The sequence below is a fragment of the Mollisia scopiformis genome (assembly GCF_001500285.1).
Source record: "Mollisia scopiformis unplaced genomic scaffold LY89scaffold_6, whole genome shotgun sequence".
Taxonomy (NCBI): Eukaryota; Fungi; Ascomycota; class Leotiomycetes; order Helotiales; family Mollisiaceae; genus Mollisia; species Mollisia scopiformis.
This window is the reverse complement of record NW_017263586.1, coordinates 214,471-230,985: the sequence shown is the minus strand read 5'-3', so window position 1 is coordinate 230,985 and position 16,515 is coordinate 214,471. Positions and strand designations below refer to the sequence as shown.

General features: G+C 49.6%; 4 protein-coding genes across 4 annotated transcripts; 2 read left to right on the top strand and 2 right to left on the bottom strand.

Moving 5' to 3' along the window:
• Window positions 1-3,131, top strand: LY89DRAFT_639737 (formin binding protein-like protein). Its single transcript, XM_018211633.1, has 6 exons — window positions 1-195; window positions 248-402; window positions 453-1,494; window positions 1,541-1,657; window positions 1,706-2,449; window positions 2,506-3,131. Exons 1-6 carry the CDS (start codon window positions 46-48, stop codon window positions 2,650-2,652), a joined length of 2,355 nt encoding a protein of 784 aa, XP_018074670.1. The 5' UTR covers window positions 1-45; the 3' UTR covers window positions 2,653-3,131.
• LY89DRAFT_440274 (putative ATP-binding cassette sub-family E member 1) lies at window positions 2,976-4,365 on the bottom strand. The gene has a single exon (XM_018207533.1). It carries the CDS (start codon window positions 4,359-4,361, stop codon window positions 3,246-3,248), a length of 1,116 nt encoding a protein of 371 aa, XP_018074669.1. The 5' UTR covers window positions 4,362-4,365; the 3' UTR covers window positions 2,976-3,245.
• A 1,649-nt stretch (window positions 4,366-6,014) lies between these two features.
• On the top strand, window positions 6,015-11,896 carry LY89DRAFT_682069 (uncharacterized protein). The gene is made up of 6 exons (XM_018214433.1): window positions 6,015-6,109; window positions 6,555-6,970; window positions 7,027-7,053; window positions 7,117-7,207; window positions 7,262-11,171; window positions 11,224-11,896. The coding sequence occupies exons 1-6, from the start codon at window positions 6,103-6,105 to the stop codon at window positions 11,399-11,401; spliced, it is 4,629 nt and encodes a 1,542-aa protein (XP_018074668.1). The 5' UTR covers window positions 6,015-6,102; the 3' UTR covers window positions 11,402-11,896.
• Window positions 11,897-13,171: 1,275 nt separating this feature from the next.
• On the bottom strand, window positions 13,172-14,320 carry LY89DRAFT_694995 (aldolase; the record flags this gene model as incomplete). The annotated part of the gene is made up of 1 exon (XM_018216743.1): window positions 13,172-14,320. The coding sequence occupies one exon, from the start codon at window positions 14,318-14,320 to the stop codon at window positions 13,172-13,174; it is 1,149 nt and encodes a 382-aa protein (XP_018074667.1).
• Between the last annotated feature and the right edge of the window lie 2,195 nt (window positions 14,321-16,515).

Here is a 16,515-nt window from a genome sequence, read left to right as displayed (position 1 = left end):
CCTATCCTCAACTTCAGATTGCGATCTCAGCAAGCAACGTCCACCATGAATGTCATGAACGGAATGAATGGCCATGCTGCTGCACCGGCTTTATGGTCGGAGGCGCGCAACGCAGATGGTCGTGTCTACTATTACAATACCATCACCAAAGCCACACAATGGACAAAGCCCGATGAGTTAATGACAGCAGCTGAAGTACGTTTTTGCAGGACTCTCAAATTCACCATATGCTAAATCTCTACTGCAGCGAGCTCTTGCAAATCAGCCATGGAAGGAATACACGGCAGAAGGTGGAAGGAAATATTGGTATAATACAGAAAGCAAGCAAAGTGTTTGGGAAATGCCAGAGGTCCTCAAAGAGGCTCTTGCCAAGGAAACACCAACGCCTACACCTGTCGCAGCGTATGTATACACTTTGGGACACGGTATGAATAGCTACTGATGGTTCACAGGGCACCTACCTTCGTTGCAGGTGGTGGTTTCGGCGCCTCACAATTCGACCAACCTCGAGACAGAGAGCCCCTTGGAGAAGCTCGCCAAATTGCTTATGGAAATGATGCTAATGGCAGCCGTGCTCAAGTTTTTGTGCCAGCAAATACTGATCCCGAATACTCTACGTTTGAAGAGGCTGAAGCAGCATTTTTGAAGCTCTTGCGCCGAAATAATGTCGACCCAAACTGGACATGGGAACAGACTATGCGCGCGATCATCAAAGACCCGCAATACCGAGCACTGAAGGACCCCAAAGACCGAAAAGCTGCATTTGAGAAGTATGCTGTTGAGGTCCGCATCCAGGAGAAAGATCGCGCGAAGGAAAGGATTGAGAAGTTGCGCAAAGATTTTGCTACTATGCTGAGAAGCCACCCAGAGATCAAACACTACACTCGATGGAGGACAGCCCGACCCATTATTGCCGCCGAGGCCATTTTCCGTTCCTCAAACGACGACGACGAGCGCCGCCAGCTGTTTGAAGACTACATCATTGAGCTTAAGAAAGCCTATATCGAACGAGAAGTGGTGACACGCAGAGCTGCTATGGATGATCTAGTGGAAATTTTGAAGAGCCTTGATTTGGAACCGTATACACGTTGGTCTGAGGCACAAGGTATAATCCAGTCCAATCAACGCTTTCAAGGTGATCAGAAATTTAAGTCACTCACCAAATCTGACATGTTGACTGCCTTCGAAAATCATATCAAATCATTGGAAAAGACCTTCAATGATGCTCGACAACAGCAGAAAAACCAGAAGTCCAGGCGAGAACGCCAAAATCGAGATCGGTTCTTGGCTCTGTTACAAGAGCTCAAGACGGGCAATAAGATCAAGGCAGGTACTAAGTGGAGCCAAATCCATCCCTTAATTGTGGAAGACGACAGATACAAGTCAATGCTTGGCCAATCGGGTTCCACACCGCTGGATTTGTTTTGGGATATGGTTGAGGAGGAAGAGCGTTCTCTACGGAGCACACGGAATGATGTCTTGGACGTCCTTGATGTATGGTTCTCACTCTCTTTATTATGACTATGCTAACGAATAACAGGACAAGCGGTTTGAGATCCAGCAGAAGACTAGTTTTGAGGAGTTCCTTGCCTTGATGCAGAATGATCGACGGACTGCTAACATTGATCGAGATGCGCTTGCACTAATATTTGAGCGGGTAAGAACCTGTATATGTCTGTCCGAAATCAAGAGCTAATAATTACAGCTGCATGAGAAAGTGTCCCGACGCAATGAAGATGACAAGCACCAAGCTGAGCGCCAGCAACGCCGAGCTATTGATGCTCTCAGGTCCTATATTAAACACCTTGAGCCTCCCATTCGGATTGAAGATACTTACGAGAAAATCAGGCCTCGTATCGAGAAGTCTGAAGAGTACACTGCTGTATCCACAGAAGAATTCCGACGCTCGGCTTTCGATAAGGTCATTCGGCGACTGAAGGAGAAGGAAGAAGACGCCGAGAAAGACAGGCTTAAACGTCGTGAGAGAGCATCAGTCGATAGACCGAATCACCGTGATAGAGACAGAGGTGAGAGACCACATAGAACTGGTGGACGTCACACTAGGTCGAGCCGCAGCCCAGAACCAGATGCATACGAAGCAGATCGACGCAAGGCGATTGCCGACCGAGAGAAGAACTATCGAAAGTCCAGCGTCGCTGAGACATTACTTTCGCCGGGCCGTAGAGATGCTCGAGGGGACCGCGACAGAGACCGCGATGATCGAGATCTAGACAGACCTCACCGGAGCCGTCGTGAGGAAGCCGTCAGCCACTATGACCGGGAGAGACGTGATAGAGAGAATGAAAGAGAGAAGCTCTATCGCAGACGAGGTGACCCCAGAGGCAGCATTGATGAGTTGCCATATGGTGACGAAAGACCCAGCGGTGGCAGCAGACGTCGGAGAGCTGACAGCGATGTTGAGAGTGCAGGAAGTACGAGGATCATAAAGGTTAGCTCTAATTCATTTATCTTTCTTTCCATGTATCCTGCACTAACATAAATTAGCGATCTAGAAGAGAATCACCTCGTGAGCGCTCCCCGCCCCGTGAACGCCATCATAGGACTAGGACTCCCCCAGCAGCTGTTTTACCACCAAAGGAAGAACCGGCCGTTCATTCTGGAAGCGAGGAAGGTGAAATTGAAGAAGAGTAGACCAGAGATAATGTGGTTATCTGCCAAGACGTCAATTTAGTACGTATCGAAACACCATAAACGTTTCTTGGCATGATGACCATGGCAAGCAGAGATTTTGAACACTTGGAAGCGAAGATGTGATGGAAAGCGAGCAGTGGATTTCAATTTGAGGATTCATCGGTGTGTATCTGTCTCTCCTAACGAGCCATATCATCTCGATTTCCCTTGAGCATGAATTCCTAATAATGAAAATCATTCATCAATGTGTATGTATGTAATCAATACCACACCCTTCGTGAACTATATAAGTCCAAATCTTGATGCCAAATGCACCAGACGGCAGCTGCTCACTTGACCCATTGTCCCTCAATCTACCAGATATGCTGTTATGTACGGAAACAAAAGAAAGAGCAGCAATCGTGAGTAGGACCAGACAACAGGGAGCAAGCTGCCGTCGCCGTTGTTAGCCGCCGGGTTCTTCGTCATCATTCAAAGTCATTTCCTCGCTCAAATCCCCGCCCGATCCTTTATGCCTATTCCCTAATGCTTTTCCTGAAACGCCTGAAAATGCATTATTTACCGAGCCGTTTGATTTATCATGAGTGCCCTTTTCAACTAGGAGGGGCGGCCGTAGCCGCCTTATCCTCTTCCAAGAAGAAATAATTGCCCCCCAATTTCTGCTCTTGGTCTAGTTGAGAATTGAGCTTGTTGATGCGAGGTCTGTAGTTGGTTGGGTCACGGCGGAAAGTGACATCGAGGTTCTTCAAGAACTTGTTGCAACCAGTGAGCAATGATTCGGGAGCATTGGCACGAGCGTCGATTCCTGGCTCGCCATCAAAGACGATGACACGATCAGCGAGATAGGTGGCCATGATGAAATCGTGCTCGACAATGAAAGCAGTCTTCTTGGAATGCATAATGAAACGCTTGATGACACGTGCGGCGATAATACGTTGTTCGGAGTCAAGGTAAGCGGAGGGCTCGTCGATGAGGTAGATGTCGGCGGGCAATCCCAATGCGAGCACGATGGCTACACGCTGTAACTCACCACCAGACAAGGTCTTGACCTCTTGATCAATGAATTCCTCGAGCTTCAAGGGCTTGACAACGTCTGTCTGGAATTGAGGGAGCAGGAATGCTGTCTTGATCTTCTTGAAGAAAAGCTGTCGAACTGTACCCTCAAACTTCGGTGTGATCTTCTGGGGCTTCATGCTGACTTTCATGCCTGGAACCTTCTGGTTGCCATCTGGGTTCAAAGCTCCAGCGAGGAGTTTGCAGAAGGTGGTTTTTCCAGTACCGTTTTCACCCATCATGACGATGATCTCGGAATCGGTGAAGTCGCCAGATTCGATACCGAGATGAAATTCTCCAAGAGTCTTTTCCATAGATGGGTACTTGAAGGCACGAGTCCGGTCAACCATAAACTCGTCAGCAGCCTCTGCGATACGGAAGGTCAATGATTCCTCTCTGAAGCGAAGATTTTCAGTGGGAATGTTGCCGTCAAGGAAGATGTTGATGCCTTCTCGGACAGAGGCCGGTAATGTAACTACACCATACACAGCAGGTCTACCGTAGAGAACGCAGATGAAGTCAGAAAGGTAGTCGAGTACGGACAAATCGTGCTCGACACAAATGACATAATCGTCGGGTCGTAGCAGAGACCGAATGACCTTCGCGGCACTCAAACGTTGCTTGACATCCAAATAAGATGAAGGCTCATCGAACATGTAGCTGTAACATTCGTTAGTATGAGCAGTACCCGAGCAAGTACGGAGACATACACATCAGCCTGTTGCACGCAGACAGTGCCGATAGCAAATCGTTGAAGTTCACCTCCGGAAAGAAGATTGACATCTCGATCCATGATATGTTTCAGTTCTAGGGAAGACTTGTTAGCCAGGTTTGTGATTTATATCTGTAGGGTCATACCAAGAACGTCCAAAACTTCCTCCAAATTGTCCATAGATGCATTCGCCTCGATGAGGGTTCGTACAGTCTTGTCAGGCCCTCGAATCGCCTTAGGGATACGGTCAACGTATTGAGGCTTGACAATGGCCTTGAGATCATCCTCAAGGATTTTGGTGAAATAGTCTGCGACACCGTTAGCTGCAAAATGTCTTATGCAGGTTGACGAAACTGACTCTGCAGCTCAGAACCTCGGAAGTACTTGATGACATCTTGCCAGTCCGGAGGGGTTTCGTATCTTCCCAAGTTGGGCTTCAACTTTCCGCTAAGAATCTTCAAAGCAGTACTCTTGCCAATACCGTTGGACCCGACCAAACCCAAGACTTGTCCAGGACGAGGTGTAGGAAGGCGATGAAGCTTGAAGCTGTTCGCGGAGTATCGATGCGTGACATGCGATTCGAGGTTGGTTGGCAGATTGATGATGTTGATAGCTCCGAAGGGGCACTTCTTTGGGCAGATACCACAACCAATACACAGACTCTCGGAGATGAAGGCGATCTTGGACTCGGGTGTGACCTCGATACAGAGACGTCCGCTCCTAACCACTGGGCAAGATTTCTTGCATTCTTGTCTGCATTTCTTCGATTGTTTAGCGCGACCACGTTCTCTTGGAATTGGAATAATATACCTTCGGCTTGCACTATAATTGAAGACGTTTGTTAGCCCAAAATCTGAGTGACAGCGGGGTAGTTGGCGGGGTTGTTAGGCAGGTGAAAGGCAAGTCATACGGACCTTATCTGTGCTTATGATCGCAATACGGGTGAGTTTGTCAGACATGGTTTGTACCTGGCGCTCCTAGAGCTGCAGAGACGGAGATGTTTTGGTGGCAGACCGAGACTGCGTATTGTTTTGGAGTTGAACAATGACCTACGTGGGAAAAAATGACGGATTTGTGAATACAATCCGTGCGATTGGTTCGGCACCGGCTAACTTTAGTGCCATCGGTACCAAATTAATTTCACTTACCTCTGCCTGCGTCTATCAGATTTGCGTGAATGTAATAAAGCATCTACAGCTCTGGTAAGAGAACACGTCTCTGATACTATCGCACAAAGAACAAAATATGGTGGTATCAGCTACAGAGTGTACATAGATAGAGGTCCCAGATGAAGCCCGAGAGTGCACGTGTCTGCAATATTCCCCAGCGGAGGCCCCCCTTTCAAATAGCGAGAGGCATGAGTGACCCGTTCTGCAAACAATTCGTCGTCCAATATTCCATGGCCATACACTGAAGTCCTAAATGGGCTCTACGAGTAGCGTATTCTAGAATTCACATTAGTTCTCTGCACTTGTCCATTCACAATGGACTGTGGTTAGGAAGTGACTTCACGGCGCTATTGCATACCGTAGAAATGTGTCGCTTACAGTAGCCCGCGCCAAAAGTACATTCGATGAAGAGCCTCTGTCTTCCTCCGCACTATTCTACCTGTATGCAACACCACATTTCTTTACTTCAACAAACACCTTAATTTTGTGGGGGAATTCAAGGGAAGCCAGGTCAAGATGGCTTGTAAGTGTTCTTCTCGTTCTCCTCATATTTTTCCACACGGAAAAGTCCAAGGGACTGTTCCGCTGCTGCTATTCTGCCTGCTTCACGATCATCGATATACCGACCAATATTTCTCGAGCATGTCGGCTTGGAAGACTATACAATCGACTTGCTATGCCCTCTCGTCTCATAGAACTCTGTGAGAGGATTTCCGACAAATTCTGCAGAGCCCTAAACCTCACCTCACCTTCAATCGCTCCGATATCAGCATCAAGCCTTCCATCACTCTCATCCATCTAGACATGCGCCAGCAGCAGTCAGACAGTTCCTGACGACCCCTAGCATGCGGTCTTGGGTGCTTCGAGATCGCCTATCTCTGCTCTACGCCCTCATATCAACATTGGAATTGGCATCGTGGCAGAGACTTTGAGCTTCTAGACCAGACTGCTAACATCGTCGTATATAGCCCCACCACCAACAAGAATGACATTGTTGGACACAGCCTCTTCACTTCCGGGTCTGAATGGAACCACCGATACCATAATCCTCACGAAAGACGACGCACCCTACGAGAGCGATGACAGCGAATTGTCCATTCCCAATGTCGACGACGAAGCCTCGCCGGCCTCAAACCACCAGTCCGAATTTGGAGCTCAAGGAGCTCAAGATACTGAAGCTTCCGATTCTTCCGATGCTGAAGCTCAGGATCAGTCTGAAGACGCAGACTTCGATATGGAAGAGGACAGTCCTGCACCGGTCACGAATGGCAGACGAGAACAGAGCTCATCATCCACCGAGTCTCGCCGTCCTACCAAGCGGAAGCTAGATCTCGAGGAGGAGCATATGAGAGCCAATCCAGAGTTATACGGTCTGCGGAGAAGTGTACGTCGTCTAGAGGCATTTCTCATTGGGACTGCCATGCTGACATCTGCTCTTAGGCCCGTGAAGTCCAACATCGACCTATCGTACGTCGAAGCTTGTTCCCCAAGTAGCTATCGTGTATACAGAGTCTGTACTAATTCAAGCAGATTGAATCTGATGACGATAATGATGACTCGGAAAGTGATGTCGTGCCAGCTCATAGGACAAAACGAAGAAAGCAGGAGCCGTCACAGCCTTGTATGTATCATCCCCTCACCTCGCCGTCGCCCCTAATTAATCATTCGTGTGAAGCATCAAAACGCGATACGCCTGTCCTTCGATCAGTCTCCGATTCCGATTCTGATGACACTGATACATATGGTGGTTCTCGAGCCCGAACTCTGACCAAGAAGCATCGTCGCCGCCAACTCGAATCTGGCAACCTCGCCCCAGCATACCAGGAGAAGCGATGGAATAGTCGAAGAGCTGCCCAAGTCACTGCTGGAGCATACCAAGAGAGTGAGGCAGAGTTTGAGGACGAATCAGAAATGATGACTCCCAACTACTGGGCTGGCGAGACTGAGGATACCACCCCCTATATCGATGTTGTCCTGAAGCATCGATTGAAGCAAGGCAAAGATATGAAGACGGACGATCCTACTCGAGATGACTTCGAATACTATATAAAGTGGCAGGGCAAGTCCCACTATCATGCCACCTGGGAGACTACGACTTCATTGACGGGTATGCGAGGCTTCCGTCGACTCGAGAACTACTTCAGGAAGATAGTGCAAGAAGATATATACATGGCACGTGGTGATGATATCCCTCCCGAAGAGAAAGAGAAGTGGATGTTGGATCGCGAGCGTGATGCAGATGCTCTCATTGACTATACGAAGGTCGAGAGAGTCATTGGCACTCGAGATGGAGAAGATGAGACCGAATACTTCGTGAAGTGGAAAGGTCTCTACTATGAGTCTTGCACCTGGGAGGTTGCCTCACTTGTGAGTGAACTCAGTCAAGATGCAATAGACCGCTTCCTGGATCGAAGCTCGCGGACTCTATCCTCGGACAACAAGGAGTCTAATCCCAACTCCCGCGGCCCTCACGTGTTCATTCGAGAACAGCCTTCGTACATCAAAAATGGCCAACTTCGAGACTTCCAAATCAAGGGTCTAAATTTCCTGGCTTACAACTGGACCAAGAACAAGAATGTCATCCTTGCAGATGAGATGGGCTTGGGCAAGACTGTACAAACGGTGGCATTTATGAATTGGCTCCGTCATGATAGACGGCAAGAGGGCCCTTTCCTCGTTGTAGTTCCTTTGACTACTATTCCTGCCTGGGCTGACACATTCGATCACTGGGCTCCTGATATCAACTATATCATCTACAATGGTAAAGAGGCTTCCAGGAGCATCATTCGTGAATACGAACTGCTTGTCGATGGAAATGTCAAGCGACCAAAGTTTAACGTGCTCCTAACCTCTTACGAGTACATTCTCACTGACGCAACGTTCTTGGCTCAAATCAAGTGGCAATTCATGGCGGTCGACGAAGCCCATCGTCTCAAGAATCGGGAGTCTCAGCTATATCAGAAGTTGCTCGATTTCAAGGCTCCAAGTCGACTGTTGATCACTGGCACTCCAGTTCAGAATACTCTAGGAGAGCTGTCGGCATTGATGGACTTCCTTATGCCTGGTGAATTGGATATTGAGGAGAACATGGACCTGACTGAGGAAGCGGCCGGAGAAAAGATTGCCGCACTCACCAACAAAATTCAGCCATACATTCTTCGTCGTACAAAGCAAAAGGTCGAAAACGATTTGCCACCAAAGAGTGAGAAGATCATCAGAGTCGAGCTTTCCGATGTTCAGTTGGACTACTATAAGAACATCCTCACTCGAAACTATGCTGCTCTCAACGAAGGCTCCAAAGGCCAAAAGCAATCTCTTCTCAACATCATGATGGAATTGAAGAAAGCTAGCAATCACCCATACATGTTTCCGAATGCTGAAGAGAAGATACTGAAAGGAAGCGAGCGACGAGAAGACCAACTTAAAGGCTTGATTGCAAGCAGTGGAAAGATGATGCTTCTTGACCAGCTCCTCACTAAATTGAAGAGAGACAATCATCGTGTCCTGATCTTTAGCCAGATGGTGAAGATGTTGGACATCCTTGGTGACTATCTCCAGCTTCGTGGGTATCAATTCCAACGTCTTGATGGCACTGTTGCTGCTGGTCCTCGCCGCATGGCCATAGATCATTTCAACGCTGAAGATAGCAATGACTTCTGCTTCCTGCTCTCTACTCGTGCGGGAGGTCTCGGTATCAACTTGATGACGGCAGATACCGTCATCATATTCGATTCTGACTGGAATCCTCAAGCCGATCTTCAAGCCATGGCTCGTGCCCACCGCATTGGCCAGAAGAAGCCCGTCAGTATATATCGACTTGTCTCTAAGGAGACTGTAGAGGAAGAGGTTTTGGAGCGTGCACGTAACAAACTCATGCTAGAATTCATCACCATTCAAAGAGGCGTCACTGACAAGGAGAAGAAAGAGCTTCGCGAAAAGGCAGTTAAGGCTGGTAAGATCGACGATCCAAAGTCGTCTGAGGACATCTCGAGGATTCTCAAGCGACGAGGGCAAAAGATGTTCGAACAGTCTGGAAATCAAAAGAAGCTCGAAGAACTCGACATCGATTCAGTCCTTGAGAATGCTGAAGAACATAAGACTGAAGTTCCCGAGGGCATGGTTGCTGATGGTGGAGAGGACTTCCTCAGGAGCTTCGAGTATACTGATGTCAAGATCGATCTTGAATGGGACGACATCATTCCTAAAGATCAACTCGCAGGAATCAAGGCCGAAGAGGAAAAACGGGCTCATGAAGAATACCTTGCCAGAGTCGTCGAAGAGAATGCCCCCCGTAAGGCTGCCATGAGAAACACTGCGGAGATCGAAAGAGAGCAGCGTCTTGCTAAGAAGCGAGAACGAGACCAAGCTAAGCAAGACGAGCTCGACGAAAAAAGAGAAGCACAGGCGAATCGTGCCGATCCTAACCGGGAATTGAACGAGAAGGAAGCTAGGAATCTCTTCCGGGCATATTTCCGTTATGGGTCTCTCGATGAACGCAAGGAAGAATTGATCAAGGATGCTCGTCTCGTAGGCCGGAATATCGAAATTCTTCGTTCTGCCATTCGAGCTATCACCGACGAAAGTGAAAAACTTCTCAAGGCCGACAATGAGAGGATTGAGGCTCTCGAACGCGAAACGAATAAGCCTCTGACGAAGAAAGACAAAAAAGCTGTTCTCTTCGACTTCCTCGGTGTCAAGCGTCTCAATGCTGAGACTATCATCGAGCGCCCCGGTGAGATGAGAATGTTAAAGGAGATCATTCCGTCAGCTTCCGAGTTCAAGAACTTTCGTGTACCTGACGCATCAAAAGCCGCCCACTACTCTTGTGAATGGGGTGCTAAAGAGGATGGCATGCTACTCGTCGGTATTCATAGGCACGGCTATGGTGCTTGGGTGCAGATCAGGGACGACCCGGATCTTGGTCTCAAGGAAAAGTTCTTCCTGGAAGAGCACCGAGTAGACAAGAAGGAGGAGCGCAACAATGGGAATGAGAAAGTTGCTAAAGCTCCAGGAGCTGTTCATCTTGTTCGACGAGCTGACTATCTTCTCTCTGTCCTGAAGGCAAAGTATTCTGACAACCAAGCAGCCAAGCGTGCTGTCGAGAATCATCACAGGAACAACAAGAAGCACGAACGAACGAATGGCCATCGACGATCAGAGACTCGAGGGTCTGTGTCCGCTTCGCCGGCTCCACCAGTGAAGAAGCACCACCGCCAACCTGAACATCGCAGTCGAGACCGAGAACGAGATCGTGCAGATAGCCACAGTCGTGCCGGTCCGGAACGTTCCACTCCTAAGCCTGACCTGAAGAGAAAACATAGCGCACCTGATGATGATCGTCCGCATTCAAAGAATCACAAGTCGGAGAATGGCCATTCAAAATCGACTCATCAACAAGATTCCATGCTGCGTGTCATTTTCCGGCCGGTGAAGGACAGTCTCAAGCGAATACAGTCTGCCACTAAGGACAAAATCACATCGAGGAAAGAGAGGGCGAATTTGATGAAGGTAGAGCTGGTAACACTCGGCAACTTCATCAATGATCTCACCAAGGAAGAAGGGAATGCTTTAGAGGACCAATTCTGGTAGGTTGCTCCTATATAAATGTGTCACTTATGCTTGCTAATTGCTCTATAGGGAATATGTTGCCGGATTTTGGCCCCCAGTTGAGGGCAAACCCTTGGCTGGACAAAGATTGATCGCCATGTATAAGAAGATCACGAACCCTGAGACAGCAGTGGCAGATGGCGCCAGTACATCAGCAACTCCAGTTGTAAATGGCACGTCTACACCGGCTGCGAAGGTGAAGACTTAGATTGATATCATCATATGCTTCGAGTGGATTTCGTCAAAATACCATTGCGTGGGCGTTTATGGAATTCGTTGAATTACTGGGAATTCAAATCGGGGTTGGGTTTGCATGCATGGGTTTGCGGTTGGGATTGGTTGCATCACATCAGGCGTTGAGGGTCATTTTCCATCTATTTTAGAGCGATTGCCATTACTCCGTTCGGCAGGAGTTTCACACCATACTTGGTTGGCATGGCATTCTATCGCTGGGTCTGGTCTCATCAGAGAGACTCGATTGGTGTTTCCTGGTATTTGAAATTGCAGCAAAAAGATGGTCCTGTCATATAAAACGGGGTTCTCCACAACATTGAAACCCAAAAGTTGGTGGGACACGAGTTGCGATTGCAGTTGGGATCAGAGTAGCTGGGATATGCACACATCAGATTGATTGTAGCATTGCAAATATACTGGCCTACTTCCCACCTCACCTCACCTCTCTCCGTGATGCTCTGTTGCCTACATAATCAACGTATCATCTCACTTCATTCCTGCTTTTCCCTGATGATGCACAAACTCCACATTCTATTGTCCCAGAAAACAATAAACCATAAATTCAATATACCTACGCGTTTCAGTCATACTGACTCGTACAGACTACCCAGACATGAGTGAGCGGGATATTCACACTGCATACAGTATGCAGTACAGTACAGTACATACACATCTTCCCCATGACATGACCGCGAAACATCGACCCATCGCCGCGAGGCTGACACCGGAGGCTACATTACATTACACTACATGACACATCCCACTTACACGCACAAAACCCAATCCCATCTTGGTACAGCATATACAGTACATGCTTGTTGTATGATCATGGTGCCATGAGGCTTTCTCGGAAGAAAGAAGCCACACCATCGGAGCAATTTCCGTGGCCATGTATCCTCATCCTCATCTCTTATCACGTTTTTGCTTTTTTTTTTTTTTTTTTGGCCTGCCCTCCCATGCGGAAGGGCAACTTGCATGCTTGCATGACTGCATGCATGCATAATCTTCGACGGAAGGCTGAACGACGACAGACAGACAGGCAGGCAGGCAGGCAGGCACGATAGATGATGGTAGATCGACGATTTGAGGTACGTATTTAATGGTAGTTTTGTTTCTTTTCTTCAAAGGGCAAAAGTGGCTTCTTTCAAAGGGCATTGTGGCTGTGAAGCCTTCATTTTCTCTATCTAGGTAATTATTTTTCGTAGTAGCAAATTTTTCCCCCAGAGAATCTCGCAATCCTCTTTTCTGCCTTACTTTTCGTGTCGGGGGGTGAGGCAACCAGCAGCAAAGGAAAAAAAGTAAATATCAACGAGGAAAGTCAGGCCAGAATTAATACACGTAGACCACTCCACACCCCTGGCGCTGCCACGAGGAGAAGAACGTTGGAATGTGCATCTCCGAGCACCCGTTCACCGAAACAATGCATGAGGCTTTGTTCATCGCATGTTCCAGTCCAAATTCATGGAAAGACAACGCTTGACTGATCCTGCAGGACTCGCCCCGGACGCCTTGCCGTCGCCCGAAATAAAAAAGAAAAAGAAAAGGAAAGGAAACGAGGCCGTCAGGAGATTTTTAAAAGAGATAATGAACAAGTCGTGGAATGACGGGGCCGCCGGATGGATCCATCGCCAGACATTGTCGCTCGCCCGCCCAGATTACTCCTCCCATGCCGCTCTTCACAATTCCGCCCAACGTTACATCCGCAATGTCGGGAATCTGAAACCTGGACCCGTGTCCATGACGATTACAGACTCTTCTCCAATGTGAAGAGCTCCCTGAAGCCCTCCTTCCACTTTGCGCTCTGTTCGCTGGTAGGACGAGGCAGAGGAGAGCGACCATAGCCTCCGTATCCGAGCCAGCTCTCCATACCGGCCTTAGTGCTCACGATGCCACCTTGGATCGCCGTCCAGTCACCTCTGGCAACAATCTCCTGCACCGCTTGTGCTTCTGCAAAGTTGCCCTCACGGTACAGGCGCATGATCTCGATACAAGCCTTAGGCGAGATGTTGGCCAATCCAGCGAGGATACCGTGACCACCACCAATCAAACTCTGCATGGTGAAGTCGGCACTTCCTCCCAGAACCAAGAACGGCGGGGCGGTACTTGACGATTGTGGCTTTGCAGACTTGGTCGCCGCCACAATCCTGTTCAGCTTCCCGGTATTGCCGCATGTGAGCTTGACACCTACGATATTCGGGTGTGCCGAAAGCTGGATGATGACGTCGGAAGACAGGTCCATGCCGGACACGGCCCCTGGATAGTTGTAGATGAGGATGGGGATGGGGGATTGGTCGGCCACCGTCTGGAAGAATTCGACGACACTCGCTGACGCCGGAGCAAAGAGACCTGCGTAGTATGCAGGAGGAAGCACAAGAGCATAGTCGCCGCCCACAGCGTACGCCTCGCGGCAGTATTGTACCGTCTCTCTCACCGACTGTGCTCCGCAGCCAACGATGATGGGGACATGAGAGAAGCCGGCCGAGTCCAGCGCGGAGCGGGTGGTGGAGGTGACTGTCTGGCGTTCGGAATGGGTGAGGTGCACAGCCTCGCCATTGGAGCCTTGCGTCGCCAAACCTTTGACGCCCGCTTGAGCAAGACGTACCGCATGTGAAGCAATGGTTGCGGTATCGAGGTCTTCCGTAACCGGGTCAAAGAAGCAGGGCGTTGGGACGTAGATTCCGGGGACCAAGTGACGAGCCATGTGGTCTTCGGGGTCGAATGATGCGCTGCTGTATGAGGAGGAGTATTGTGAGTCGTTCAATGGAGCGTCGAAGATGCTGTTAGACTTGCTTGAGGAGACTCGGAGACCTGAACCGGCGGCAGGGCGGAAGGACATGTTGAACGATTGAGTGAAGCTACCTGCGGGAGAAGGAGCGTCGTTGTGGGGGGACATGTTGGAAACGGAAGAGGAAGGAGGGATGGAGGTGAATTATAGAGTTGGCTCTTCAATGGCTTCGGTGAAATTGAAGGGATCGATAGTTTGATAGTTCGGAGAAAAGCAGACGAGGTGGAGCTTTTGTAGATCAATGTCTAAACAGTAACTAACTTTTTGCTGGAAAACCAAGGTGGGAAAGGAGGTGGGAGGAGCAGGAGTAGAGTCAAGGCTGAGAAGAAGGAGACGGTGTGTCTTAGATGACCTTTTTTTTTTTCCTACGCAGATACAAGTACTCTGGGCCAGGTTAAGTATTCTTTTGTTGTTCCTGGGGTGGCGCAGAATGAATTCCGCGAGCGGGGGAGAAACATGATTCCAGCTGGGATGCTGGCTACCTAGGATCGTATTCTAGGATGGCGGACTGGGATATTCGAAGGGAAAGGGTGTCAGGTCAGGGGGATGGGGAATGGTGGAAGTGTGGAAGTGTGGGCAGTGTGTGGGAAGTGGAAGTGTGATCTGAGGGATCTTGGTACCAGGTACTTTGCTGAGGCGCAGATTGACTTTTTCTTTGTCTTTCACTCGCGCTCGCTAGTGCGGGGGTCGCGAATGACCTTGATGACCAGGACCACCATGACCATGACCATGACCAGCTCCTCCCAATGTTCCCACAGACCACCTGCCAAGCGGGAGCAGCGAATCCCAGGATGAACAAGCAACCTGCAAGCACTGCAAGCCGAGCCACGAGGCCACCGCTTCCCAACGGGCGTCCGGCCAACTCGAAGTTGCAGCGAACAGAGTACCTGGTGTACGTAGCCGACGACGAGCCATAGGTGAAGAATGAGTACTCCGTACGTGAAGCAAGCAGCTGTGTGGAGTCTGATACTACTGTGCTACTACTACTACTACTACTACTACTACTAATAAATTAACGAGACAAAGAGGACGAGCCAGAGTTCCCCAGATTCGCTGACACGCTGGCCGCCCTGAAACTCTCCACCGAGCAGAGCAGCTGATCACCGACAACGTTGCAATAATTGTCACTCTCGCGTCCCAGGGGGAAAGGAGAGAGGGGAGCCAAAATGTGATACTTTTCCTGCTTCTCGGCCAAGGACGGGGCAGCATTGCAGCAGAGAGGTCTGCTTCCTACGTTGCCGCTGGCGTTGATGAGATGATCATGACCTCACCCCTTTTCCGGTCGCTGGCACGTCCGGGTCTCTTTCTCTGTGAGGCGCTGGGTGGCTGCTTCTGCCCCTTTCTGCAGGCAGGTTCAGTCGGTGTCTGTCTGTCAAGGAGTCAAGGCGGTCGGCGTCAGCAATCTCTCTCTTTGCTTCTTGTTCCCAGGCGTCTGGAACGCGAATGGGAATATCATGCACCGTCCCTGTCCGGGCGTCCAGTCACTGACCCATGGGACGGAAAAAGCAAAAAAAGAGGCTCAATGCCCATCTTCTGTGCTCACCGCACAACGCTCTTGTGCCTGAGGTTCTATGGAAGCCAGTAGGTCAATGATAGCGGCTGCAAAAAGATGCCTCTTCGGGATGCCCTCTCTCGTATAAGGTGTGAAGGGTAGTGGAGCGAGGGGCGGGGGCGGTGGGCGTGTGCAGAGCAAAGCAAGATAGAGTAGGTACATTAGGAGTACGTAGTCAGGTCGAGCGAGGAACCAGCTCGCTAGTGTATGGAGTACGAGTACGTGTACGTGTACGGTCGGTAGTTTTTGGTGCTGAGGAGAGACAGTTGTTGCTTCTGCTATTGCTATTGCTATTGCTGCTCTGTATCATCTACTGTATTTTTTGGCGGATGGAGAAGGTGTGAAGTCGTCTGACACGGCCGTCACCAAATCACAGGCCCGGATGGCGGTTGGGTGTTGTGCTGGGCTGGCTCGCCTGGACCTGCTGGGCGCTCGCTAAGATCGGGTCAATCAACCTTCCCCAGTTGGGTTCGCGGCTTCCCTGACCTTTCCTCGTCTGATGCTGGTCATCTTGAGCCTCGAAAAGCAGCAGCAGCCTGCTGATCATGCTCCTTGTGGCTTAGCCAATCCAGGATTCTGGCTCTTGGTACATCTGGCGTTATCCATGCTCACACTCGCAAAACGTGGGGGTCAGACACTTCTGCTGCCACTGACTACCATCGCCGGGCACAACGCTCCAGCTGGAGGAAAAAGAAAGAATCCAATGATCGTCACGGATGTGCTCAACCAGACTCCGCGAACCAGTCATCGT

Coding starts and splice junctions, on each gene's coding strand:
- LY89DRAFT_639737 (XM_018211633.1), top strand. CDS start 46: ATGAATGTCATGAACGGAATGAATGGCCATGCTGCTGCACCGGCTTTA. Junction 403..452: donor ACGCCTACACCTGTCGCAGC/GTATGTATACAC, acceptor GATGGTTCACAG/GGCACCTACCTTCGTTGCAG. Junction 1,658..1,705: donor TTGCACTAATATTTGAGCGG/GTAAGAACCTGT, acceptor TAATAATTACAG/CTGCATGAGAAAGTGTCCCG.
- LY89DRAFT_440274 (XM_018207533.1), bottom strand. CDS start 4,361: ATGTTCGATGAGCCTTCATCTTATTTGGATGTCAAGCAACGTTTGAGT.
- LY89DRAFT_682069 (XM_018214433.1), top strand. Junction 6,971..7,026: donor TATACGGTCTGCGGAGAAGT/GTACGTCGTCTA, acceptor ATCTGCTCTTAG/GCCCGTGAAGTCCAACATCG. Junction 7,208..7,261: donor GCAGGAGCCGTCACAGCCTT/GTATGTATCATC, acceptor ATTCGTGTGAAG/CATCAAAACGCGATACGCCT.